General features: G+C 34.1%; 1 protein-coding gene across 1 annotated transcript; it reads right to left on the bottom strand.

Annotated features, from left to right (window-relative positions):
• Positions 1 to 2,721: 2,721 nt before the first annotated feature.
• On the bottom strand, positions 2,722 to 26,677 carry LOC114877522 (vesicular glutamate transporter 1). The gene is made up of 9 exons (XM_029190197.2): positions 26,603 to 26,677; positions 21,394 to 21,526; positions 17,588 to 17,808; positions 13,984 to 14,300; positions 12,466 to 12,640; positions 10,811 to 11,103; positions 10,071 to 10,451; positions 6,476 to 6,685; positions 2,722 to 4,449 (listed from the first exon to the last, which is right to left on the bottom strand). Exons 2-9 carry the CDS (start codon positions 21,465 to 21,467, stop codon positions 4,201 to 4,203), a joined length of 1,920 nt encoding a protein of 639 aa, XP_029046030.1. The 5' UTR covers positions 21,468 to 21,526; positions 26,603 to 26,677; the 3' UTR covers positions 2,722 to 4,200.
• Positions 26,678 to 27,453: the final 776 nt, after the last annotated feature.

A 27,453-nucleotide genomic window follows, 5' to 3' on the forward strand; every position in this document is an offset into this window, starting at 1 on the left:
ATGTACACTGTATCTTATCATCGAATAATCTTATTCACAATAAAATACTTTCATCATCAACAATGTTTCTACACCATTTTCTATCAGATCATCAACTGAATTCCCAACCTTCTTGTCTCTCTTCTGTAGCATTATTTATTAAAATTCAACAAATAATAATTCTCAATTAAACCAATAATCTTTTCCTATATTTGCAATAATATTTCAACCTCCCTGCATTAAAGTTTAGGCAGTTTTACAGAAAAAAGTCGCGCATTTAATTCTTGACCTAAATTTTTATCTAATCATCATCCTTTCTCAATGTTTCTTCAATTTAATCTTTTGAACGACCGATCGACGTTGAAACTGTATACGATTTATGTATACTTTTTGATTATATACATCTGTATCATCACGATTCGCCCGCGAAACAATGCAATGAATTAGACAGCTCATTCGCCTTTTCTATACAGGGTGATCGAAAAATAGAATTCAAGAATTACAAGGTAGATCGCATTTTTTAAATGGAATTATTAATCCTTTCTGAACATACGGTTCGTAGGACCATTATTTATCATTTTAGTAAATGCAGATGAATTTTCTTTGCGAAGTTTAAGAATTTAATAGGATAATAGAGATTTATATTAATTTTCAAATAATTGTATTAACACGCATTAAAGTATGCTTAATTTAAATACTTAGAGACCCATAATTTAAAGAAAGATGTACATTGTTAGAGCTATTAACAATTTTCACTTTTGGTAACTAACGTACCATTTTATTTTTGTTGTACTCTTCTCTGTACAGTAGACTTCCGTTATATTGCCACGTGAGCGATTTGTCCTTCATACAGATTTTCAAGCACAACACTGTCACTCTACAACCATCATACTCTATGAAAATGTTATATTTTTATCTTCTTTTTCCCCTCCAACTGAAAGTTTGGAAGCGTGAAAAATTGTCCGCCTCTACAGCCGGCTGCAGCTCCTTCCACGAGAATGTAACGAAAATCTACTGTATCTGGATTCTTCCAAGTCTTAAAAGCTTAGCTTATGTTATAAATTACACATCAGTAAATTTAAGACACCCATCTCCAGGGTCGAATTAAAGGGAGGTTTAATGGGAGCCCCACGCCCCGCTTTCTTGGATCCCGTAATAAGCCTTCTACTTGTTATGTCAAATACTATTAAATGAAAATTTTTTTATCGTTGCCCTTTTTCCTTACGATTAAATGTTATTTACTTTTATTGAGAATAAATTTCATTTTCTGAACCTTTAGCAACAAATGGGGTCCAAAAATCTTCATTTGGTCCTGCCGATCCACTAATTTCCAAACAGTCAACAATTTTTGATGGAATCATAAAAATTAAAAATGGCTCTGATAATGTTCATATTCCTTCCTGTGTTTTCGTCAAGAATTATTTGCTCCTTTTAAAGAATATTGTCTACCTTGTAAATCATGAAATCTCTTTTTTCCTTAAACTTCCTGTATATTAATGTCTCTGACCATTGGTTATTCACCAAACATGATCAAGAAATAACGTTTGTATATAGTAACGAAATATATATTATATGTTTGTATGTGTATGTGTGTTCGTGTTATGCCCGTGTGCGAATATATAATATAGTAATAATACGAAGTACAAACATCTAGGACAATGTATAATAACGCGATGTGTCCCTAATTCACGAACAAACGTTCGAAACTTTCATGTATATACTTTCATCAAATACGTACAGTAGAACTCGATCTATTCGAACCGTAGCACCAAATCGTTGAAACTGTAATTGAAAGATCGTGATATCGTTATACAGAAATTCCAGATGATTTCATCACTGAAGTCCCTGGAAATTTCGATCAACGTATTGACATTATTCTTGACGAATTTCTAAATCGAAATTGCTAAATTGTGTAACCTCTTCAAAAATAACGATACAAACTTTGACCTTTCATATTGAATTCTGAATAAAAAATACGGTGCATTTAATTAGCTTGGAATTTGTTACTTATCAATTGAAATATGATTGGTGCATCATTACGCAAATTAAAATAAAGTGTTGTTCGTTGTTGAACAGAGATTTCATTATACTTTAGGGATTAGAATTAAGGAGTGTTGCTACAGCTTAACTAATCAAAGAAGTTAACTATAGAAAACTTCTAGAATAATTTGGGAAGTAAGAGATTTTTCTTTAAGGTGAAACTACTATAATTTAGGTATTAGGGAATTTTACTAGAAAAGGTTTTCATTCTATTCTATTCTAGGAAAATTCTACCTGCTATAATTCATTGATTAAGAAATGTTGCTATAAGATACTTTTACTAATTTAAAAGTTAAGGAAGTAGGAAATTTTCCTATAGGGGAATTGAGCTATTTATTTATGAATTAAGGAATTTCACTATAAAATAATTTCACCTCAATTACCACTTGAACTCTACAATAATTTAGCAATAAAAGGATTATAAAATTCTACTACAGATGAATTTTACTATAGTTATATTATAGTAAAAATATAGTAACTAGGGTAACTATATTAAACTATACGATATGTACTATAGTACTATAGTATAATATTATATACTAAATATAATACGTATACAGCTATGCTACAATTTGGAAATTAAGAAACTGTGAAATTTTACTACCGAAGAATTGTACTATAATTCATGAATTAATCAATTAAGAAATTTTGCTATAGAAAAACTGTATTATAATCTACATTCAAATGGAACCTTATAAATCATTTAACTTCACACGTTATTAGGTAAATAAAATACGAAATAGAAAACAGTTATCTTCGAAGAGGTTACATACTCAAAAGATCGTATTGGTGCCCAACATGAGTCTCCACTCAAAGTGATCAGGTCACAACAAATAGAGCCCTACAGTACTTTATACCTTATCGAACTAATACTTTCATCATGTTATCACTTTCTTACGAATACTTTCATACGTTTCAGAATTCCATTAGGATCCGTGTGGTTTTTTTGCGAATACACATTTAAACTCGAAAGGCTTAGACAATGACCTCGTCTATGATACGACTTGTACCTGAATAAACGTATTAATGCACTCCATTTATCCGAACGCTTCACGGAACAGCGTTACCGAATGATGTATTTAAATACCAAAACCCACCAGTCCTATCATCATGAAAATATTGACGTTTCGATAATTTAATTCGTTCTGGTTATCATCGAGGACCGACGTGTACTGTTTTGAGATTCACCATTCTCCTTGCCATTTATACTTGGCATTGATTCATTCCTTTGTTTTTTCTTTTCTTTTTATTGCTATGTTTCTACTGTTTTCCATCATTTAAAAGTCAGCCATCAACGCGAAAAGAAAGAAGAACACAGAAATACCTAAAAGTATCAGCTGATCGTGCTGAACCGATTTCTCTCGCCAAAACCTTCTCGTTATTGTCTTCGATTAATAATTATTGTCTGCGAAGGTTTGGCAGTTGATTATTGTCTGCTTACGTTCTCTTAGAAATCACATTTGCTTTGTATCTTGTTAATATTAAGCTTAGCTACTTTCAACTTAGGCCGCTGTCTTCCATTTTGTATCTTTTTATTTTTCATTTATTTGCTGCATCAGTGGTAGATATATTCAATGGACAGGGCAATTTCAGACTCATCGAATATTTCATTTCGATTGGCTTCGTTTCTTCAGCGTGAAAGCGTACATAACTTGCTGATAATTAATGTAGAAAGTGTCCTCTATGATTTCTTTCACTGAAATCCTTTTGATCTCTTTCTATCTTTTTTTTAATTTTAATTTTTGTAATTGTCGACTTACAGCACTATACCCTGCACTCTTAGGTATTGCAATAAAGAAAATTTCATCCCTTGCAATGTGTACTAATTTCAAATATTTGGAGGTTCTGAATAATCCTTTCAACGTGTTTCTGATACTCCATTCATTGATTAATTACTATGACTGAAAATATCAAAGATTGCTATAAGAATTTCTTCGTGAGTATCTGATCCCTTTACTGAGATAAACTGAACCAAGAAATGAAATTCTATGATTTAAGATTAAGAAATAGATTAGAATATTGGCTAAGCAGGTCGAATGAGTACCAGAAATTAAAGAATCAGTCACCTTGAACAGAAGATTTCCTTACGCTTGTTGGATTTACTCTTCTTTCTTCTTCTTCTTCTTCTTCTTCTTCTTCTTCTTCATCTTTTTTTTCTTCTTCTTCTTCCTCTCGATGAATTTAATTCCATTGCTGATTTTGCTGTGTAACATCGTACGTATAGTCGTTCGTTGCTGGTGGTTGTACCAGAGACGCGTTTATGTCGGTAACGAAGGGGTTCGTCGAATGGAAAGGATTGTTGGCGTTGGTTTCTGTCGACCCGTAACTTATTACGGGTGCTTTTTCTTGTTGGACGTACATATTGTCCGCGGGAGGTTGCTCGTAATTGTTCCAGTCGTCCGTTTCACCTCCACCCATGGATGGTTGTTTCTGAAGAAGAGAAATTTTATTATTTAATAATTATACAAATCGTATCATTGTTGATATTAAAAAAAGTATGCATAATATGTCGTGAAAAATTAACTTTCATCAGAATATTTAGAAGTCAACAGGACCGAATAAGATTTATAGAGGCCGGGGCCATCAAACTTTAGAGGGCCTACTTAATTTGCAATAGGAATTAGGTCCAAAATTTGCAAAATTATAATGGACTCCAAAATTAGAATTTTGTTGACATAGTAGATTATTCTAAATAGAAAATTATTCTAGATGATTATTCTAAATAAAACATGTTGGTGGATACGTAGAAAAAGATACCGCCTTCAAATGTCGATTATATTATTAATTGATATACAAGATGTTCGACAACAGGTGGGAGATTTTTTAAGGGGCGATTCTAGGGATAAAATAAGACGAAAATCAAGAATGACGAAATAGCGTTTGTGGCTTTGTTTTCCAGTAATTAACGTTTAAAAATTCGAGTAAAAAATCTGCCCAACACCGACGACTGAACGTCAGGTCAGCAGGGGTAGGTACAGTCATAACCAAGAGAGAAAGCCGAATGCTGCAGTACCGAGAATAGCACAAGGTAAGTTTCTACTATACAATGATTCTTGGTTATGACTGTACCTACCCCTGCTGACCTGACGTTCAGTCGTCGGTGCTGAGCAGATTGCAGGTTTTAGGTGCTTTTTACTCGAATTTTTAAACGTCAATTACTGGAAAACAAAGCCACAAACGCTATTTCGTCATTCTTGATTTTCGTCTTATTTTATCCCTAGAATCACGTCTTAAAAAATCTCCCACCTGTTGTTGAACACCATGTATATTTAAGGTCATCATTCTGAGTTACTTTTAAAAATTTTTACTTGACGGTCGTTGTTTGTTAAATAGTTATGAATAAAGAAATTTGAGAAATATAATTATTGACGTTAGTATTGAAAACTATAGTATTTGAGGGCTATATTCAGTTGTATTAATCTGAACCTAATCTTCCACAATTTTTTAGGCCTGGTTCGGTTAGATCAATTCACTCTCATTGCCAAAATATGAACTAAAATACTGATAAACTTATGAAATCGTTAGCTACATTATTAATTACTAAATGAATCAACTCGTTTTGAAATGAATATTAAACTAAATAGGTATTTGTCTCGCATTTTTCAAATACTGAGATGAGAGATGGAATATTTTTCTTCGACATTATTTTCTTTTTCTAATATGTACCTATTATTTGCCCAAAGAACGTTTATTACTAACTATGAATTTTTCGCTATAAATGAAAAATTAAGAATTTGGTATCTATAAAATTAACCCTTGGACGGTGGACCATGGAGAGAGTCACAATTTTAATTTAATTTTCTATTTCACGGTTTCTATCATTTTTTGAATTATACACTATTCTTTTAAAAATTATTCTTCTAATATATGAAACTTTTTCGTTTAAAAATTACACATTCAACTTTAGGTTAAAATTTTTCTATATGTTTTGTAAGTTTGGGTCATGACTGACCCAGGCTCCACTGTTCAAGGGATAAAAGGACTGACAATGAGTGACTTACAAGTTGTCAAAGTAAGGTTCGGTTTTAAGAAATAGAAAATGTAACTAAATACCATGAATGCTAATGAATGTAATGAATCACTTATTATTAGATCCAGGGCCGGTGTTAGCAATATTCGCGCCCTGGGCAAGATTATCGTGCCGCCCATTCAGGGGTACAAAATTTTTAAGAAAAAACGACAAGGTAATAATATGAAACGATGAATCTGTAGTTCGATTGTAGAAATTGTTAAACTACATAGCAGCTTTACTAATCTAAACGGATATATGTACTATGCACCGATGACAAGATGTCCCATGAGAAGGCCGCAAATCTGTCCTTCTCAGGGGACATCTTGTCATCGGTGCACTATAGATGAATAAACTAGGGACACTGGGCTGGGGCGCCCCATACAGATCTAGCGCCCCATACAGATCTTCTTTATTTTTGTATAAAGAATGATAAACAATACGTACAATAAATTCAGATTGCATGGTATTTGGCGGCGGCGGAACTGCTGGTTTCGTTTGTCCAAATTCATCCAAAGCGTTCCAACTCTTTTGCTCCTCTGCAACTGGATCAGCCCACGGTTGTAATTCTCCGGAACAAAATATCGCATAAAATGTCACACCAAATATGTGTACACAAGCTGCTATAATAAAGACGTTCTTCCAACTTTGTGCATCCTTTAAAAAAAATATTAATCATTATATTAGATGAAATTCAATTTTCTTCTTATCCAATCAATAGAGCGTATAATGATTTTTAAGACAAATTAAATTGGATCTTATTTTTCATTACAAAGTTTTGGTCTCCATTACGTTTATCTTTAATTTAATTTAATTGTTTAAGGTTGCATACACCTCGTGGTTATTAGCGATCACTGTTACATTTGTGGGTAGTCAAAGTATCAGATAGCTATAGCGAGTTGTACAGTTCAATGTCTTTTAGAAAATTCACTACATTTTTACACTGGTTGTGGCTGTTAAGCAGGGTGCGAGCTTCATTGAGGAAATTATGTATGAGTCTTTTTCCGCTGTATTTGGGGCATCGCAATAAAATGTGTTTAACACTGTAGTTTTCGTCGCAGTCCGGGCATTTCTTCGGTTCTTCCTTTGTCATCAGGTGGATATGGATTAAATTTGTGTGACCGATTCTCAATCTGATTATCCGGACTTGGTCCGCTCTGGGTAGCGATAGGGCTGGATTGTGTTCGAAGATGTTCTTTCTTAACGTTCTAAGGTGGGTGTGTCTCGAATTTATCCACTATTCATTGCGTAACGATTCCAATAGCGCTTTTACTGAGTTTTTCAGGTCCTTATAGTAGACTGATATTTGAGAGTGTTCTTCCAATAGAGATGCTCTTTTAGCAGCGTCATCAACTTGTTCGTTTCCTGGTATGCCAGGATTCTTTTATAATGGGGTTTTCTGATTTTATATTTTTCAGTGATAAAAGAGTACTCATTGAGTCAGTGTTAATAATAAAATTTGATTGGTTGGATTTTATAATGTAGTATATTGCTTGCAGGATGGCATTAGCTTCGCTCGAGAATACTGAGTAATGTTTTGGAAGTTTGATCAGTAATTCTTCTTTCTTGTCTACGATAATTGCGCATCCAGCATTGTTTTTAGATTTAGAACTATCTGTGGAAATATTGATATACTCTGGAAATTTATTGAGATTTTCTAGAAATAGATTTTTCGTGATTAGTGGGTTCGTACTATTTTTTAGGCTTGCAGCTGTTTCTGCTAGTATTTGCGGAGTTTTGAATGTCCATGGCGGAACTAGATATTGTTTTGTTGGCAAAATGAGAGGTAGTTGGAGGTTTATTTCTCTGAAATATTTTTGTGTGCGGATGTTGAATGGTTTCGGGGGTCTTAATTTCTTTCTAAATTGGTTTACATAGTTATTGGGAAAAATTTTTTGGTAAGCTAGGCAGTTTGGAGAAGATGCGATTTTTAGCGCATAGTCGGGGCTTAGTTTTTTTCTTCTATGTTCTAGAGTCGGGAGCTGTGCTTCGCACAGCATACTTTCGATTGGGTTCGTACGGAAGGCTCCAGTAGCTAGTCTTACCGCTGTGTTGTTGATTGGGGAGAGCATATTTAGTATTTGAGGCATTTGTTTTGCTGAATCATAGATTAAGGAACCATAATCAATTTTGAAACAAATAAACGATATGTATGTGTTTTTTATAATTTGGAATTCTGCTCCCCAGTTCTTCGATGACAGAATCGTTAGGATATTTAGGCGTCGGTTGCATTTGTCTCTTAGTGATTTTAGATGAGGTATCCAGGTGAATTTTTTATCGAAAATTAATCCTCGAATTTTTGTTTGTTCGAGAGTTTGAAGTTTGTGTCCGCCGAGAACGAGATTTATTACAAGTGGTCCATTCTGTCTTGAGAAAATAGTTACAGTGGTTTTGGATTATGAGAATTTAAAGCCAGTTAATTCTGAGAACTTTTGTAGTTTGTTTAGGGTTTGTTGTAGGATTTCTTCTGTAGTTTTGATATTTTTGCCTGATGTAAAAATTGTAAGGTCGTTAGCAAATAGGATACGTTTAACTGGAGCTTCTATTGTATGAACTATGTCGTTGATGGCAATTAAGAATAGGGTTACGCTTATAACTGAGGCCTGCGGGACCCCATTAAAAATTTCAACTCTTTCAGAAAGGTGGCCTTTAAAGCCGGGTATCCACCGGTATCAAATGCCCGTATCGTATCACCGTTCCGAACCCTTTTGAATAGGCAAGCGTTGCCTCGTTGCATGCCACGGCGTGCTACGGCTCGGACAATAGTTCTTCGTTTCTTGAAAGAAACTCTTAAAGCCGGGTATCCACCAGTATCAAACGCCCGTATCGTATCACCGTTCCGAACCCTTTTGAATAGGCAGACGTTGCCTCGTTGCATGCAACGGCATGCTGCGGCGCGGACAACATTTCTTCGTTTCTTGATATAAACGGTTAGGCAATAGGACTGGGCCACTACAGGCGAGGAGGTTCGTTTTGCTGCGTGTCGTTCCGAAGGAACGGAGGCAACGGACCCATCCGAAAAATTTGTCGATTCTTTGCCGTTCCATCGAAGGAAAAGTTCATGCGTTTGCACTTGACATAGCGTTTCGTGCCGTCACTTGGGTTTCAATTTATTTGAAATCTTGTAGTATTATTGAATTCATTTCAAAAGCGATTAAATTATTTATGAATTTAATCTAATTTAATTTAGACAAATTTTATCGTCTAAATATATTTAAACAGATCAATTATCTTCGGTGATACGCTGTACATAAAAGAGCAATGTTAATAATCACCTGTATGATTATTGAAAAAGGACAAGGTTAATTTTCCAGAGATTTTTCCGTTGCCGAGTATCGAAAGTTCTATTGGGCTGTGATACGGAGGTGAAGGAACAGGCCGATCCGAAAATTGTCTGTTTCTTGCTGTTCAAAGCATAGGTTCGGAGACCACTTGAAATGTAAAAACAACATACCCAGGCGAAGGCCCGAAATGCTATGTCAAGTGGAAACATGACACTTGGGGCACGAGATAATATGATTTGGAATCGGATATATCAGTGAGATAATATTAATGCAACGACTGAACTTTGTTATTTTTCATTTTTTTCTTATAAAACTGTTATCAAGATATTTGTGACGTTTTTCTGATTAAAATGATACCAAACACGATATGGTTTGGACAATTACAATAAAGAAACAGCATGCAGCAAATCAAAACTTCTCGCCTATAAAGCCGGGTATCCACCGGTGACACGACTCACGCTCACAAGCAATAACTTCGGAACGGTTACGAATTTCGGTTTAAAACTTTACCACCATATTCTTAAAATCGATTATTAAAAAGAAAATCGATTATTTGATGCCGCTACATGTATGTCCCCCCTTAATGTGTTCAAACATCTACTCTGTCTTCCACCTAGTTACGCCAATCATAAAAAGAAAAACAATTGGTCTTTACAAATATTCTATTGATTGGATAAGAAATCATCTGATATTAAATAATTAATTAAACCAATCAATATTAATCTTTCTTTTAAATAATTAATTCTCATCAAACATACCTTCTTCTCCGTAATATTATCCACGAAAAATGGTACCAAAAGTCCTGCTATCGTACCGACTCCATTAGACATTCCCATCAAAATACTTGCATATCTGGGTGCGATGTCGAGATGATTAACATTGAAACCGGAAATGGCAAAGCCACTGCAAGCAACACCGAATGCAAGAGCAACGATCGCAGCTGTACCATTTCTATGGGTGGTTGCGTTGGCTACCACCAGGAAGAAGATTGCTTCCATGCCGAAACCACCACAATTAAACAGTTTTCTGACGTTCGTCGTAGATAATATTTCACGTTTTCGTAGGTAGTCAGCTAGTAATCCTCCGCAAGGCACGATCATCGTCATCAGCAAGTGTGGAAGAGAACCAATTACACCGGTCTGAAATAACAGCAAAAGTAACGTTTCACTTTTATTAACATTATAAAATTATGCAAGTTTCTTAAATATGCCTTTATAAATAAAAATTTGGTAAATTCACAAAACAAAATATTCATTCAAATTCAATTCGTTGGAAACTAAATTTTGTTATAAAAAAATGTATTGTCTATTTTTGAATTATTTTTACATGTAAAATCATTCACTATTCAATTATACCTTATACTATATCTTATACGCTAAAATATTATTGGTGGATGTTACCATTTATTTCTATTTGATATTGCAAGATTGAAAGAGCTGAAGTTATATTGAATAAAATTTTGATTTCTAATAAATAAACACTGCAGCTCGAGACTCACTTCCACTAGAGGCATGCCGAAGGCCTCGTGCATAAAACGAGCTTGGAAGAGCACTAGCAGATAAAAGTTCCAGGATCTGCAGAAGTTGGCCACGATTATGGCGTGAACCGGCATCGATGTAAAGAACTTACGCCACGGCGTTGTTGAAAATGTTGGAATTGGTATTTGAGCTTGTCCTTGGCCGAGAGAGTCTTCGATGTAACGAAGCTCCCGTGCAGAAATGCAAGGATGTTTAGATGGTTTTTCAAAGGCTAACCATAGCCAAAAACAGTACCAAACCAATCCACACATACCTGAAAATTTCAATTATTTACATTATTCTTTCGGTCAAGGATATTCATATTTTTTAAAATATTTACGCATTTACCCGCTTACACCTAAAAAGAGACCTTGGAAGCTTGCAAAATTTTCCACTCCTACAACCTCCTTCTTATAACGAAAGTCTACTGTATAACGTAACCGGAATATTTTATATTTATGTTTAATTGTAAAATTGGGTGATAAAAATAATGTTGTCGAAGTATTCAAACGGGAGGCCCCGGGTAAGTGCCCGGCAGTGATGTGCTTTCGTGAGATTTTTTTCTCACTAGGAGTCTGAAAATATCACGTGATGCTATAGCCGTATACATTACACCCATGAAAGTGACCCACGTAGTTTTCTGCAGTTTCTCTGAAGGCTGGTTCAGACACGGCTAGTAGTTTAGTCGAGTGGCGAGTAGTTTAGTGTATGGACACTAGAGTTTAGTCGAGTAGTTTAGTAAAACGGTTTAGTCGAGTCGATCCGTTTCATTGGATTTTGCTGGTCGAGTAGGCTTCCCCCACCACTAACTAGGATTGCCCCACCACTAACTAGCCTTCGGGACAGACCTGTCCGGACGCATTTCTTCAGTCAAGGGCAGTCAAGGGATATATCTTGAACTCTTGATTTTCAAAGCTCAACTGTACTAGTCCGGACACTTTTCTATGCACTAAACGGTTTAGTAGTAAGTAGCTACTCCCCACTCGACTAAATTACTAGCCGTGTCTGAACCAGCCTTTACGCTTACAACAACGGTTGATATTGGTACAATAAAATAGCAATACATTTTATTATTATCATTTAAATGGTATTGTATATTATTTATTAAAGCTTTTTCCCCTCCTGAAAACTTCCTCTACATATCTTCTTGATTTGGGGCCGAATGATACTTTTATACTTCAAGAACGTAAGTACGTCATTGAGATGCTCCTAGTGCTTTTGTTTGTAATATGCATGCACCAGAAATCTGACAATAGCGCATCACTGGCGCTCTGTTGCCCACTGCTAGGGATAGCCCTGCGCAAGCTATAATAACACTAAATCTACTAAATTGGTCGAAATGACAGAAAATTAATTTCTATTGAGATGAAAAATTATTGTAAATGCTGGTTTATGCTAAATTCTTTATCTATTTAATTTTTTAGTTTATTTTCAATTTAAAGATAAATACTTAATACAGACACTTAATTCTTGAATTTTATTTTTTAATTTAACACTGAACATCTACTTCGTTGGTTCAATATTAAAAACAGTCAAAGTCTGTTTCTTTTAGATATCTATTCAATTTAATTGAATTTGCAGGACCAATGTAATCAGTGATCGTTATTATAGTCGATATGCTAAGGGGCTGACTTACCATAGAAATAAAAGGACGCCGTCCAACCGAATACTGAAGTTAAACAACCTGAAAGTGGCATTCCTATAACCATTGCGGCATAGGAGCCACAAAATGCCAGTGTGGCTAAACGTGATCTCTCCAAAGGTGGCGCCCAATATTTCCAAATACCGTGACACGCCGGATACGTGACACCCTGAGAAAACAGAAAATTGTACAAATTAGATTTAAACCCCATTAAACAATTATGTATCCAGCTTTTACTGCATTTACTTTTTAAGCACAAAACACTTTTCAGAATATTTAAATAACATATAATACACGGTGTTCGACAATAGGTGAGACAAACTTTAAAAGATGTTTTTGGAGATCCAAATAAGACGAAAATCAAGAATGATAAAATAGCGTTGGCGGCTTTGTTTTTTAATTATAAACATTAAAAGCTTCGGGTGAAAAGCGCCTTAAAATCGGCAATCTGCACACCACCGACGAATGAATATCGTGTCAGTAGGGGCGTGTACAATCATTGCCAATAATCCTTGAATATTAGAAGCTTACTACATGATATTGTGTTCCTTTTTCTTATAGTATGATATGAAGTGCTAACAAAACGTTGTTCAGCATTAAACCCTGTTTTTAAATTTCAGATAAAATGTTATAACGCACACCGTACGTTATTATGGGATTAATTAATTAAGTAATTAATCTAATTAATACGGGATTGTTAATTGTTCACACGTTACTTTAATGATTGCAGCACTTATTAGAAACAGAATAGCACGTGGTGAACTTCTAGTATTCAACGACTGTTGGCTGTAATTGTACACGCCCCTACTGACACGACGTTCAATCGTCGGTACATTGCAGATTGACAGTTTTAAGGCGCTTTTCACCCGAAGCTTTTAACGTTTATAACTAAAAAACAAAGCCGCGAACGCTATTTCATCTTATCCGGACCCCCAAAATCATCACTTAAAATTTGTCCCACCTCTTGTCGAACACCTTGTAAATGTTAAGCAATGTTTAAAATTTGACATTTTATGAATCTGTACTAAAGTTTCATTTGGTATAAGTATGTGGAATATAATTACTCTCCTACGTTTTAAATTAAATTAATATTCTATATTATACTCTCTTTCCTCATAAAATCTTTCTCATGATTATTTAATTTTGTATCATTATTTCCATCTCCCTGTTTTATTATTTTTTTATTATTTCTATACATTGACATAACTAGAGTTTTTTAAGGGTGGACCAGGGCCCTTAGAGATTAAAAAATTTTTAAGCTCTGAAATTTAAAAATCTTTAAATTTTATAATTATGAAAATTTAAAAGTATATAATTGTAGAATAATTTACCAAATTTCTAGTTACGCTAGTGTTTCTATAATAAATAGTTCTTCAAAAATCGAGAATATTTTTATAATCAAAGTGTCGAAAATCATTATAGCTCTCTTCCAAAATATAGCAAAAAATGGACTATCTCATTTGCCTACTATATTTTATGATATTTCATTTCATAATTAAATAGAAATCTCACCTCCACCAATCCTTTCAAGACTTGCACAAACATATCAACAATGGGGTCGACTTTCAGAGCACCAGGTACCAGTAAATTTAAGAACGAAGATACGGCGATGGCAGCTCCGAATATCTTGTTCGCAGGGTACAGAGAAGCGAAGAATCCTCCTGGTACTTGGGTTACTAGATAACCCCAAAAGAAGGACGAATCTAGAGCACTCTCTGTACCTACTGTCCAATTGAACATCAGAGTGTGATTATCACCTTCGGTGGTGTTCTTCATGACCATTTTCGCCATGCCCATGTTACACCTCATGCCGAACGAAATTATGAATCCTGGACAAATGACAAATCTTTTTTAAACTGTGAAACTATATCAAATCCATAGATTTGTTATCACAGAATCTGAACACGTACACAATCGTGTCATTTTTATTCTTCAATACAAAAATATTTCTATTATAAATGAAATAAAAAAATTCGTAGCTCATTACTATTTCATTAATTAAATGTATATTCAAACTTCGATGAACTTCTAGTAAACTCCTCCGATTTCGATGATTTTTAAATATGTTGTAAAATTCAATATTTTAAGCAACTTTTTTCCTCTAACTTGTAAACTATATGTCGTACTCATCGTCAATTAGTTTGCGAGATATTCGCGAAAAACTATGAGTACTACTACATTCAATTTCGCCTGCACGTATACGTCCGTGGCTGTGGTGAGTCGGCAAGCGAGGATCGCTTATCTACTGTTTCTGTCAACAGCACCACATGGCCCGAATACCGTCCATCTAACGGGTCAGCTTAAAATCAAAGTTAACTCTAATTCCAGTAATGTTGTCAAGGTCATCATTCTGAACAACTTTTCCCTATACATGTTACCGCCGCTCGGCCTTAGTTTCCGAGATATTCGTAAAAAACTGTAGTTATACTTATGTCACCAGTACACTGTATTCTGGGAAAAATGGAGACTGAATGGTGATTGAAAGAGTGGTTGAAGTGGTTTGAGGTTAGGGTTAGGGTTAGGGTTAGGATTAGGTTAGGTTTAAATTAGGTTTAGGTTTAGAGCGTACGTGTCGTGATACGAGAGCTAATATAACTCGTTATGGAACTCGTACGTTTCATCACGTGGGATATATAGGTGAGTTTTGATTCTGACGTCAACATGATGGCCGAAATGTTTCCGATTTCTGACGAAACACAAAATGAATAACAGGTACACAATATATAAAAGGTGAAAGAAAGAGTAATTATAACGTGAAAAAATCAAAAACAAAACCCTAACCGTGACCCTGACCCTAACCCTAACCTCAAACCACTTCAATCACCATTCAGTCTCCATTTTTCCCGGAATACAGTGTACTGGTGACATAAGTATAACTATAGTTTTTTACGAATATCTCGGAAACTAAGACCTTGACAACATATTTCAAGGTCACGAAAATCGGTGAGGAGGGCAAACTTCTAAATAAATACCAAAAAGTTATATTCCGTCAACATTGGTATTAATCATTGTGCACTACAAGATTGTCTGCCTTATTTTCTATTTTATTTTTAACCGACTTCGAAAAGGAGGAGGTTACTCAATTCGATCAGTATGTATGTTTTTTTTTTTTTTTTTGTGTCACCGATTACTCCGAAATGGATGTACCAATCGGAACGAAACCTTTTACATCTTGTAGGGTATGTCTTCCGGTTGGTCCCATTGAAAAAAAATTTTTCATTTTTTCATTGTTATTGCAAAATACAGGAAGTTTTTAATGTAAAAATTGGACGATTTCAATGACCTTTTAATATGTTGTCGGGGATATGATTATGAACAACTTTTTTATTATGCATAATTAACGGAAAGCTTTAGTTTCCGAGATATTCGTAAAAAACTATTGTTACTACTACATTGAATTCTACGTATGCCTACGTGTCTCTACCGGTGTATGAGTCAGCATACAGTCGTCGATTCTCTACTGTTTCTTGTATACATGTATACTCTCCAAGGCATGAACCGATTGCGATGAAACCTTTCACATTTCCGCGATACCTCACTTCCAAAAATTTATGCAATTTGTTATTGTTAATAACTATTGTTATAACTTGTATGGAACTTGTTATTGCTAAAAACTATCATTATTGCAATTAACTAATAAGAACGGTAAACCACCTTACGGCATCCTACAAATACTGCTCGTTCCACTAAAAAGTGTGAAATAAAATAATTTTTAACAAAAAATACAACCGACTTCGCAATGCACTAAAAAGTATGAAATAATTTCTACTTCATTTATACAAATACCCAACAGCTATTAATAAAACCTATTTACTCGTTAAATAGTATACTAAATACATTTCAACCTTTTCGGAGGCGGCGCAAAATTAAAAATACCCGAATATACGATGCTGTCAATAATGATTTGATAGGTTGTCGACGCCTGAATCTTCCTAGTATAAGAAAAGTTTTTAATTTTGCGCCGCCTCCGAAAAGGTTGAAATGTATTTAGTATACTATTTAACGAGTAAATAGGTTTTATTAATAGCTGTTGGGTATTTGTATAAATGAAGTAGAAATTATTTCATACTTTTTAGTGCATTTCGAAGTCGGTTATATTTTTTGTTAAAAATTATTTTATTTCTGTTATTTATACGTCTAGATTAGGTTAGATTAGGTCACATAAATATTCCGGCCGCCTTTAGGTGGCCGGCCACGCGAATCGAATGTTATAATTTGATTTTTCAGTTCATCCGTTGTATGTATAGGAGCCGAACCACATGGTGTTGCTTACAGAAACGGTAGGCAAGTGAGTCAACGCACACACGGCCACGGATGCATACGTATAGGCAAAGTTCGCTGTGTAGTAACAATATTCTTTCGCGAATATCTCGCCAACTAATCAAATCAGACATATAGCTTAGAGGAAAAAAATTACTTAAAATATCGAATTTTATATCATCGAAATCGGAGCGGGAGTAGCTTTTCTACAAGTTTACCCAAACTTCATTCAACGTATGTACCTAATATACATATATGGAATAGATATTAACCCACTAACGACCAGAAGCACTTGTTTTATTCTCGTTTAAGACAGTACTATTTGAAATTTTTATTTACTTATGACTCTCATTTGACATTTACGAGTGGCGTGCGAGAACTCGAAAGCTTCAAATATCCGATACTCGGATCGAATTGGGAATTACTTCGATCGACTCCAGATTCCTGAAATTCGGAGAATGTGTTTCGGGACGAACTTAGTTGAACCTGGCCGTAGACTGGAAGTATGTATTCACAAAAATCTCTATCTAATTCACTTTGAGCCTGCCAAAACAATTCTCGCCCCGATCCGGATATAGAGTACTCGAAATTCTCGGGTTCTCGTACACCTCTAAAATTTACTAATTTGCATTCAATTTTCAATTTTAAAATAACACTTAGCAGAATAATTACTTCAAAATTATTTGTAAAAGGTACAGCTCAAAAATATGTAGTCTTTATCAATAGTATTATAATGTAGTACTTTATAATATGCAAGTTTAAGGCTTCTATTTTGGTATAATATTATAGCAGCAGAAAGATATAAATTCATTAAAAAGAAAATAAGGAATAGAAAAATAGATTGTTAATTATTCACCTATACAGGCCAACGTTGCAATGGTGTATCTTTTTGATAGGCAGGGACATTCTGGTTTACAATACGTATCGATGTGACGCAATGGTGGTCTTTCAGGTTCCGGAAGCGATTCAAAAGACGCTTGTCTACTGTATCCTCTTTCGTCTTCGAACCCTTTATTGTCTTTGCTACCCTCCCGGGGCATTTCGAATTCCTCGTAGCCGGCATTGCTTCTTTTAAATCTAAAATCATGTATAATATGCATTACAAACAACAGAAAAAATATTACTTTATTTCGCAAGACAGTATAACCCCTTCAGTAGCGCAAATGGGGGGGGGGGGGGGGAAGCCCCAATTTTAATTTAATTTTGATCGTAATAAGGTATAAATACAGATTTGTCATCCCTCCTATCGGACAATTACGGTTGCATCACTGAATCTCATCATTAACGTGAACTACTATAGTCGCTTAATCTAAAATGTTTATGTTTCAAAACAGTAAATAGTCGATGGAAAATTTCACGTGACAATTTTTTTTTCTGTTAAGATTTTCTTGTTTGTTTTGATGAGGACATAAGTACTACATGTTCTTGAAATTTGTTATCTATGTATACAGGGTGTCCCACGTAACACTTTTCACGATTTTTCAAGTACTTGCGATAATCTAACAAAAAAATATGTTTAATAAAAGTTTATCAGTTTTCGATTGACTATACATTCCAATAAAAAAAAGTTTAACAAAATTTTTTTTTCCGTAATTGTCAAGGTCACCTACAATTTTTTAAATGACACTTTATATTTTTGACATTATGGTATTATAGCCCGTACCAGGGCGAATTCAACGACCTAGTACACCATGACCTTTGGATAACCTTGAGGGCAAGGAAATGAAAACTTCAAGAAAAAATGACAATCTGCTTGAGTGGGTCATAGTAACTTGTATTTATTACTAAAAGACTCGAAATTATATTCAATTTAATAACCTTGAGCAAATAAATGCAAACGATGTAAATGTTGTAGTACTAGAAACGTATCTACGAACTTATCTACGAACTGTCGACAATTGTGCCTGCAACAACATGGTCTACATTTCGAACAATTGATGTGAATTCTTCACAAAATGGTTTGCGTTCATTTACTGAAGGTTATTGAATTGAATGTAATCTCGAGTCTTACATTAGTAATAAATACAAGTTACTATCACCCATTCAAGCAGATTGTCATTTTTTCTTGAAGTTTTCAGTTCCTTGCCTTCAAGGTTATCCAAAGGTCATGGTGTACTAGGTCGTTGAATTCGCCCTGATACGGGCTATAATACCATAATGTCAAAAATATAAAGTGTCATTTAAAAAATTGTAGGTGATCTTGACAATTACGGAAAAAAAAATTTTGTTAAACTTTTTTTTATTGGAGTGTATAGTCAATCGAAAACTGATAAACTTTTATTAAAAATATTTTTTTGTTAGATTATCGCAAGTACTTGAAAAATTGTGAAAAGTGTTACGTGGGACACCCTGTATATAGTACCAACCAATCAGTTTTTAATTGTTTTTAATTGATCAATTACTCAATTAAGAAACAGGAGGAGGGTGCTCTAAAAGGGGTTGAGATGGTAACCCATATCTCTGTTAATGTCATTGGGATTCCTCATTTTATCTATGGTTTCTCTGTACTATTTAGACTAATTAAGGAATATAATTAGACCCAAATATTTGAATATATACATTGCAATAAAAATAAATATTGCCGATGATACAGAATATCAAAAGTCTATGGTGTTGAAATAAAAAAGAACCTTTATTTTTCTGAAAGTATCAAACAAATATCCAAATTTCAAATAAAATAGTAAATATTACAATAACTTTGCAGATATGTTATAACTCAAAAAGTTTCAACTGGGATAAGTAAAGAGCCATTAATAAATGAAATGAAAAATTTTACTCAAACAAAGCTTTTATATTCAATTTAAATCCTATGACATCAACAATTTTCTAAATTCATCTATTAAACCTTGCAAAATTCTAAATAGAAACAGAGAAACAGGATTCAATTTTTTAAAAATCATTACACTGGATAAACCCTCTTAAAAAGTACAAATTAATCCTCGTTGAGATAGCCATAATTTAAATCTAATTGTAGACTGTTCTTCATTCTTATTTTCTAAATCAGTGGTTTTCAATCTTTTCATAAACGCGCATCACCAAAACCAAAATTCAAAAATTCCAGTATCATCAATTAAAGTATGTTTCCTACATAAGGTTTTAAGAGAGATTATACAGTTAATTACAGTGCTCTCTTATATTTCCTTCTTGTTTCTAACAAAATAATTGTACAAAGAAAAATAAATTAACATGTACAGTATCAAGCAAAGTAGACTTCCCTAGAGAAAATGGTATAAAAGAAGCAGAAATTCTCAAAATCCTAATTTCGACGATATTAATATTCAAAATGGGTTAGAAACAAAATAATATAATTTTTAATTACTAAATATTATAAAATTTAGTAAATAATTAGGAAATATAAATAATAACACAATTTTCAATTCCAATGCTCTTGAGTAAATGTTTATACGCAAGTGATAGGAGGCCACAGACTTGTATACAGAGTGCCCCAGAACGATCGTAGGAACCTTAAAGGGGTAATTGCTAAGGTGATTCCAAACTACTTTTTTCTTTGCCTAAATATTGATTAAGGCTTCGTTTTCGAATTATTAGTAAAATCTGTTCCCAAGTTGCTTGGAATCACATTATTGTTAGTAACCACCCCTCCAGGGTTCTAGGGTCGTTCGAAGATATCCTGTATATAGGACCCTTTATTCTATATCGTCATTCTCCCCGTGGCCACCAATCGGTGTTGCAAGAACTCGGAAAGAGCTGGGATCACACAAGCATGGGAAAGCCCGGAGTGGGGGCCTATGGCATTTACTCTGAGGAAGCGTACCATATTTGATGCTCTACGATTATCAAACAATATTAAAATTGCTACACTGTATATTGCACAAATTGTCCGAGATTACTTCTAATTGAGAACCACTCTTCTAAAGTTTATACTATTTCCTGAGATATTATTTTTCCAACATATAAAAATTCTATGTTACAAAATTTGGATAAGTTTCCGAATGGCTCCACCAAAATTGAGAACTCAGGTTCGATATATAACCTAAATTGACTACCAGAAACCGATTAAAATTGGTTTCAGAGCTGGATGTCATACCGTTTTTGAGATATCGTGGTAAGAAATTTTTGTACAATTTTAGGACTAAGTATGCGCTATTCGATACTGAACATATGCTATTCGATACTGTGCATACACAGAACCTAACCTACCCTAATCTAACCTTACCACGACATCTCGAAAACGGTAAAACATTCAGGTCTGAAACCAACTTTAATCGGTTTCTTATAGTTAATTTAGGTTATATACCGAACCTGAGTTCTCAATTTTGGCGGGGCCATTCGGAAACAAAGCTCAAAATTTAAGCATCTAATTTAAATCAAAATACATTTTGTGAGTTTGAGTCACGATTAACCGTGTATATCCACTGTTAACTGCAGTAAAATAGGTCACGATAGCCTACAAACTGTCGATAGGTACTCGCATTACTTATGGAATGACCTGATTAAAAATTCAGGGTTATCAGATTATCAAAGGATTATCAGGTTAAGATCAATTATTCCCATTAAAATAAGACGTTATGCACATAAACAAGCCAATAATTACGTGTACGGACAGAAACGAATAAACGCTGGCTATATGTACATAATATATGTATAGTCTTAAACGATTTTTCAGTTGTCGAAGAAGGTAAAGAGCATGCGTGACATTACCCAGCAAACTTTTGTGATGCTTTAGACTTGATGGAGTCGAAGGCCACGAGGCCCGCCGCCGCAAATCTGGACATTTTCCAATTATTGGGGTTGCTCACAGGCTGAAAATGGTCGCGCTGCTAATCGACAGCCCCTGAAGCAGACAAGCAATCGTAACTCTTCAACGAATGATTTTCACTGAAAGAATTCAATTATTAACCCTACATTAGTGTAACAAATAAAAAATAACAAAGATCGCGTTTAGGGAAGAGCAGGTACCCGAGCCTCGGGTTAAGTTGGGTCGGGTAACGATCAGATGGAATCGGGCGAGACCTCAAAAATTCGTTCAGGTACTTGTAATTTCGGGATACAAACTCGATTCGAGATTCGAAACTCAATTCGAGAGCCGACACTGCATTCGAGGCATGATTTTTCAAATTTACCTTAAATTTCTAAGTTTTTGAAAATCTTTATTATGTGTTATCGCGTATAATCAGATGTAATTGATTTTCGGATCGAATTCGAGTCCCGAGATGATATTTGGGTCCTGAAATCACAGGTACTCGTATAAATTTATGTACTGGATAAACTTTCGAGGCCCTGTCGGAATTCGAAAAAAAATAGAATACCCTTAATTTTCCTGTGATTGTGCGAAATTTGGATCTTGATCTATTTATAGATATTTGAATTCCACGCTGTTTTCTTTAACCTCAACTTACTCCTTTTTTAAAAAGAAACTTGTGTGTTTCTATTCACCTGCCATTGGAGTGCATAGAAAGCCACTTTGCGTGAAGTTTATTTTCTACGTTTTCAGGATAAATGGAATTAGCAGATATTAATTGTACTTTTACACCTGTTTTAAAGCAGAATTCGTTTCAATTAATAATCTACAAATTATGCACATAAAATATTTTCATTTTTTCATAAATGGTAATTCATAACAACCATCCCAAGAAACGTACATTATCTTTGATTTCCAACAACCTCTGATTCATTTTAAGCGATTTCAACGAACGAACAGTCATTTCTTAATAATCGTCTATATTTTCTCTTCCAAACATTCAACACGCATACATATACAAAAACGTCTCTCCCCGATTATAAGACACATGGGGAACTTCAGAGTAGGGATGTTTATTTGGAGTGGTAGTCTCTTCAGCCCTAATCCTCGAACTCCCCGGGGAACGTCTTCAAGGGGTAGAAAAATGCGAGAAGAAGCGTACAACCTACACCGGGGTCATATTTTTCACTTAAGCTTCTCGTAGAAACATTAGGAGGGTTGTGATAAAATAACAGAAGAAGACGCAAAAAAACTCACAACTTAAATCAACGTGTTGAATTTTAAAGATTTTTTCATTTTAATTTCTTTATGGGCTTTTTCTACAGAAATTTGAATGTCTAATAGAAGTGTCGTTGTATAGGTTTTTTATATGTCTGGGTCACGATTGATCAGCCTCCACCGTTCCTTGGTTTATAAAGCATTTTCAGACGCAGATTCATATAAACTTTTTTCATCTACTCGACCTCATTAACACGCTGTATTAATTTGAAGCCAACCTTTACCAACGCCCTATGTGCAGGGTATCATTTAGAGAAAGATTGAGATTCTGAATATAATTTTTCTAATACTGCTTATAGAATTGTATTAGATAAATGCTTACATTGACGTAACTAGGTAGGGGCAGGATGGACCTGACCCCCATAAAATGTGAACTGGCCTCTTCCCAAAAATGAGGTCCTTCAACATTCTAAGATTTTACAATTTCAGAGTACCGAAATTCCAGTACAGACTTCCTGAATTTCAGATTCCAAAAATTTCAAAATTCCAGAGTTCTATAATTACAAAATTTTAGACTTTCTAAATTTCCAAATTTCTAACGGACCTGACCCACCCCAGAAAATCCAAGTTACGCCAATGAATGATTTTAAAATATACTCTCAGGATAGAATACATTTACAGCTACAAAATAAATATGCAAGTAAAATAAAAAATCAATATGTTAATGGACAACGCTTTTTTGTCGAAAAATAGAAAATTATTACGAAAGTATATTTCTCGAAAGGAGTAACTTTAGAAAATTTCATTCAAAGTTTCTATATTTATGAAAAAATATTATAAAAGTTAACCTTGTGGAAATATAATATAGTTAGAAGTAGTAGTTTTAATTTAATAACTTGAGAACTATCATAAATGTTAATTATTTGTTCATTTGGAATATAGCATAGTACACTGCTACTCCATCATGGACATTTTCAATGTTATTAGTTTACTGCTTCCCAGGAAAATATTCAGAAAGATAAGTGTAATAATTTCCCCAATTTTAACTTAATTAACATCGTATGATTGATCTTAAAATGCATAGTTCACCAAAAATGCAATCCAACGAACAATATCCTGATCTAAAATACCTAAGAAATGGCACGGTATATTGGAAATAAAGGAATGCATAAATTGCTGCATTTCAAGTTGGTATATCCTCGATTGTTGAGGAACTGAGACCACTATCAACAGCCAAGAAAATTATACAAAATATTGAAAATTATTGCATTGCTATGATAAAATTGTAAAATAGAAATTTCGAATTTTTCATTAGCACTTGTATCACTACAGTTCTAAAATTGAAATTTTATAAAATATTGAATGTCCATAATAGAATGACCGGATACTATACATATTATGAATAAGTATAAAGAAGTTTCTATCGTTTTTAAGACAGTTTTCTCTATTAATATTTTATATTAAAAGGATAATTTTAATCAAGATATTTAGCCACTTTTGAAGCACAGAATGTAAATATAGTTGTCAACCAATTGTTGATTATTATTATTATTATTATATAATTATTTTGAAAATTATTATTGTTATTATAATTTTGTAAATGTTTCTATTTGATTGATATTTAATCATGAATATGTATATTATGAATTTCTTTTTGAACTTTAAATAAAAAAAATATTATATTAGAGAAATATAGCTTATTTTGCGTCACTTTTTATGCAAATATTAACATAATCGAACAAAACATGTTACAAATTGCATTAAAATACCTAACATTATTTATATGTGGCCAATGGAAACTTTTGTATGCTCCAAATAAAATAAACTACCAAAATTGATTTCTTACAACTAAATTTAAAATTGATTTCTATATAATTAAATAAAGTACAGCATAGATCACCTCATTTTTTTCAATTCGCTCATTTGTTGCAATAATTTCACATTCAAAAATCATGATTGTAAGGAAAATGAGTTCGAATGTTTCAAAGTGTTACAACTTTGTCAGGACGTTAAAAGAAAACAGTAATTTTAAAAAAATTCACTTTCAAAACTCCACTGGTTAAAAATACAAGTAAGAACCGTTCCTTCCAGACTAATAACTCAAAACCTATAAATTGTTGCACTAAATGAGCAAAATGTTGTACTAAAAGCAGAGATCGATAATAAAGGAAGCATTTCCTATCGAAGGGGGTAGAAGAGAGTGACGGATCCTCGAAGCAAAAAATTGTTGGCACACCAACAAAGCCTGATCACAAAGAGACGTTTCGAGAGACAATGGCCGTCGCATATTAAAACGGCACGTGACAGACAAAAGACAGACAAAATGCACAGCACGTGTGCTAACCAGTTAGGATGCAATGGTGGTGATGGAAACGGCTGATTTCATTTAATGGACGTCATGGGGGACGCGGCTCCCCTAATATTCTTCATGAAAAACGCTATTTACATGGGTCGCCGAAAGAAACACGTTTGGATGCTGATTTCTGAAATTTTTGATTATAACATTTGTTAATCAAATCAATTACGTTTTTTTTTTTTCTAAATATCGGAATGTATCGTATTACGAATTGAATATTTATTAATAAAATCCATTGAATTTTCCTTTTTTTTTTAATTAAAAAATACTAGGGTGTATTATATCATGAATTGAATTACTGATTTTTATCACCTATTTCAATTTATGTTTCTTTGACACTGATTAAAACTTTAAATTGAAAAATTGTATGAAGTAATAATAAAAATGATAATTAAAAGATGCACTCTTAGCCAGTCATACTTTTAGATAATCCAAATTTCCATTTTATCTATATTCCACATAAAACTATACACTCTAATGAATATATTCACTTCAAAATTGAATACTTTATATGCCACATTAAAATTATAGAAAATCCTTGCAGTTAGTAATTTTAATTCGATACTATTACATTTTAATGATATGTAGGTCTTTATACCCATCTATTCTATCAGTCCTAGAGCATACATCTTTCAAGGATTAAAGTAGGTGACAGATCCATGTAAAGATTCATGTATGAATTAACTCTTGAACAGCGGAGTTTGAGTTGATCCATTGATTGAACATACACAAACTTACAAAATAACAAAATATATACAAGGATATTAACATTAAATGTATAATTTTTAAATCAAAGTGTTTCATGTATTGAAAAAATAATTTTTAAAGCAAAAAGATTAGAAACAGAATAGAAAATTAAATTAAAACTGCGATTCTCTCGATAGTCCGCTGCCGGAGAGTGCAAAAAACATCAAATTATTAAATAAATAAATAAATAAATAAATATTCAGGACACGAATCAAGTAATACGACAACAAAACATGTCGTATCAAGTGTTTTTTAATAAGAATTTATAAATTTAAGTGTTTTTAAGGGAAAAGAATGAGACTGGATGAAATGAACCCAGATGCCCAGTACATTTCCCGATCAATACGATAAAGTCTCTGAGATTTTTCTGATCTCTGACATTTCCATGATCCAACCTTGAAAAAAAGGTATTCCCCTCAATGTCGATTCAAAGTTACGATTCACCAGCTAAATGAACCCCTCCGTTCACTGTTCAACGCACATACCCACCCACACACTCTCACGCACACCGACGAAAAAATTTCACGATCAATCGTCACTATGAATCACGCTTCATCCTCTAAAAAAGTCCGAGTCCCATGGATTTTTGTCGAGGACTATCGATGGAACGATCCTAAGCCTTCCGTCTAATATTTCAACAACAATAAATCTCACTCTGTTAAACAATTTACAAGGAACAAAATCACAATGCTGCGGGTCCATCTTTGTTTGACACAATTGCACAGAACCGTTGGATCAACCCTTTCGAACGAAGGGTTGGCTATTTTTCGAAAACCACCACTTACGATTCGTGAAGAATTCAGTTCAAGAAAGATTATATTGTGAAATGAAAGAAACTCACGACTCACCAATAATTAAGTCCAGATATGGTTACGAGCGGAGTGGTACGCGACGGAGAACGTCGTCGACGTCGCCTGACGTCGTCCTCGTTGACGGCGGCGGCATCCACGGCAGCAGCGGGGTACCGCAAAGTCAGCTCCTGGTCACGGAGTCAGCGCAAGCCGGAGTCGCGACGCTATTGGCTCTCTAGTTGCGACGCATCGATATCATTGACCAATCGTGCCCGGTTGCAACTCCCTTTAGATAGAACCTAGGCGGAGCATTTGCACCCCAGATCAGGAGTTTTGCAACAACAAAACGTTACGCAGGAACAGGAAGCGTAACGGTATTAACGTTAACATCCGCGCACGATCGTCCTGAAACAGACAAACAACGATTCCACGATCCCTGACGTATGTAAGGGATGTAATTCATGGCGTACTACGCTTATCATGTCCTAATGGATCGATATGAATGATTGGAATCGAAGTATAAGGGGCACGATGGTAGATGAGAAGGTGCGGAGGGTGAAAGGAGGTATTCACTTGGGTACCACTTTTTTCTTCCATTGTAGTCTATTTTAATTCCTATCTTATATTAGATGTAATTACCGTGATAATTCAATAGATACTGTGTATCCAATCTATCATAATGTGATATGCATCATTGACCTCGAAGTACATAGTCAGCTAAACCTGAAGGAGATCTGTTTAGTCTTTTACATTATTTAGAAATATTCAATAGACAAATTACAGACTGCTGCCCAATAGAAATTTGGTCCATTGATGAAATCAATTCATCAATCTATTTCTTGCATCTCGTGCAATAGTTTAAAATAAATATTAAATAAACTGTTTTGCATTGACTGAAACAGATGAAA

Source organism: Osmia bicornis, chromosome 6, assembly GCF_907164935.1.
Source record: "Osmia bicornis bicornis chromosome 6, iOsmBic2.1, whole genome shotgun sequence".
NCBI lineage: Eukaryota > Metazoa > Arthropoda > Insecta > Hymenoptera > Megachilidae > Osmia > Osmia bicornis.

Coding starts and splice junctions, on each gene's coding strand:
- LOC114877522 (XM_029190197.2), bottom strand. CDS start 21,467: ATGTCCAGATTTGCGGCGGCGGGCCTCGTGGCCTTCGACTCCATCAAG. Junction 14,301..17,587: donor TGCAACGTTGGCCTGTATAG/GTGAATAATTAA, acceptor TCATTTGTCCAG/GATTCATAATTTCGTTCGGC. Junction 11,104..12,465: donor GGCGTCCTTTTATTTCTATG/GTAAGTCAGCCC, acceptor TGAAATTTTCAG/GTATGTGTGGATTGGTTTGG.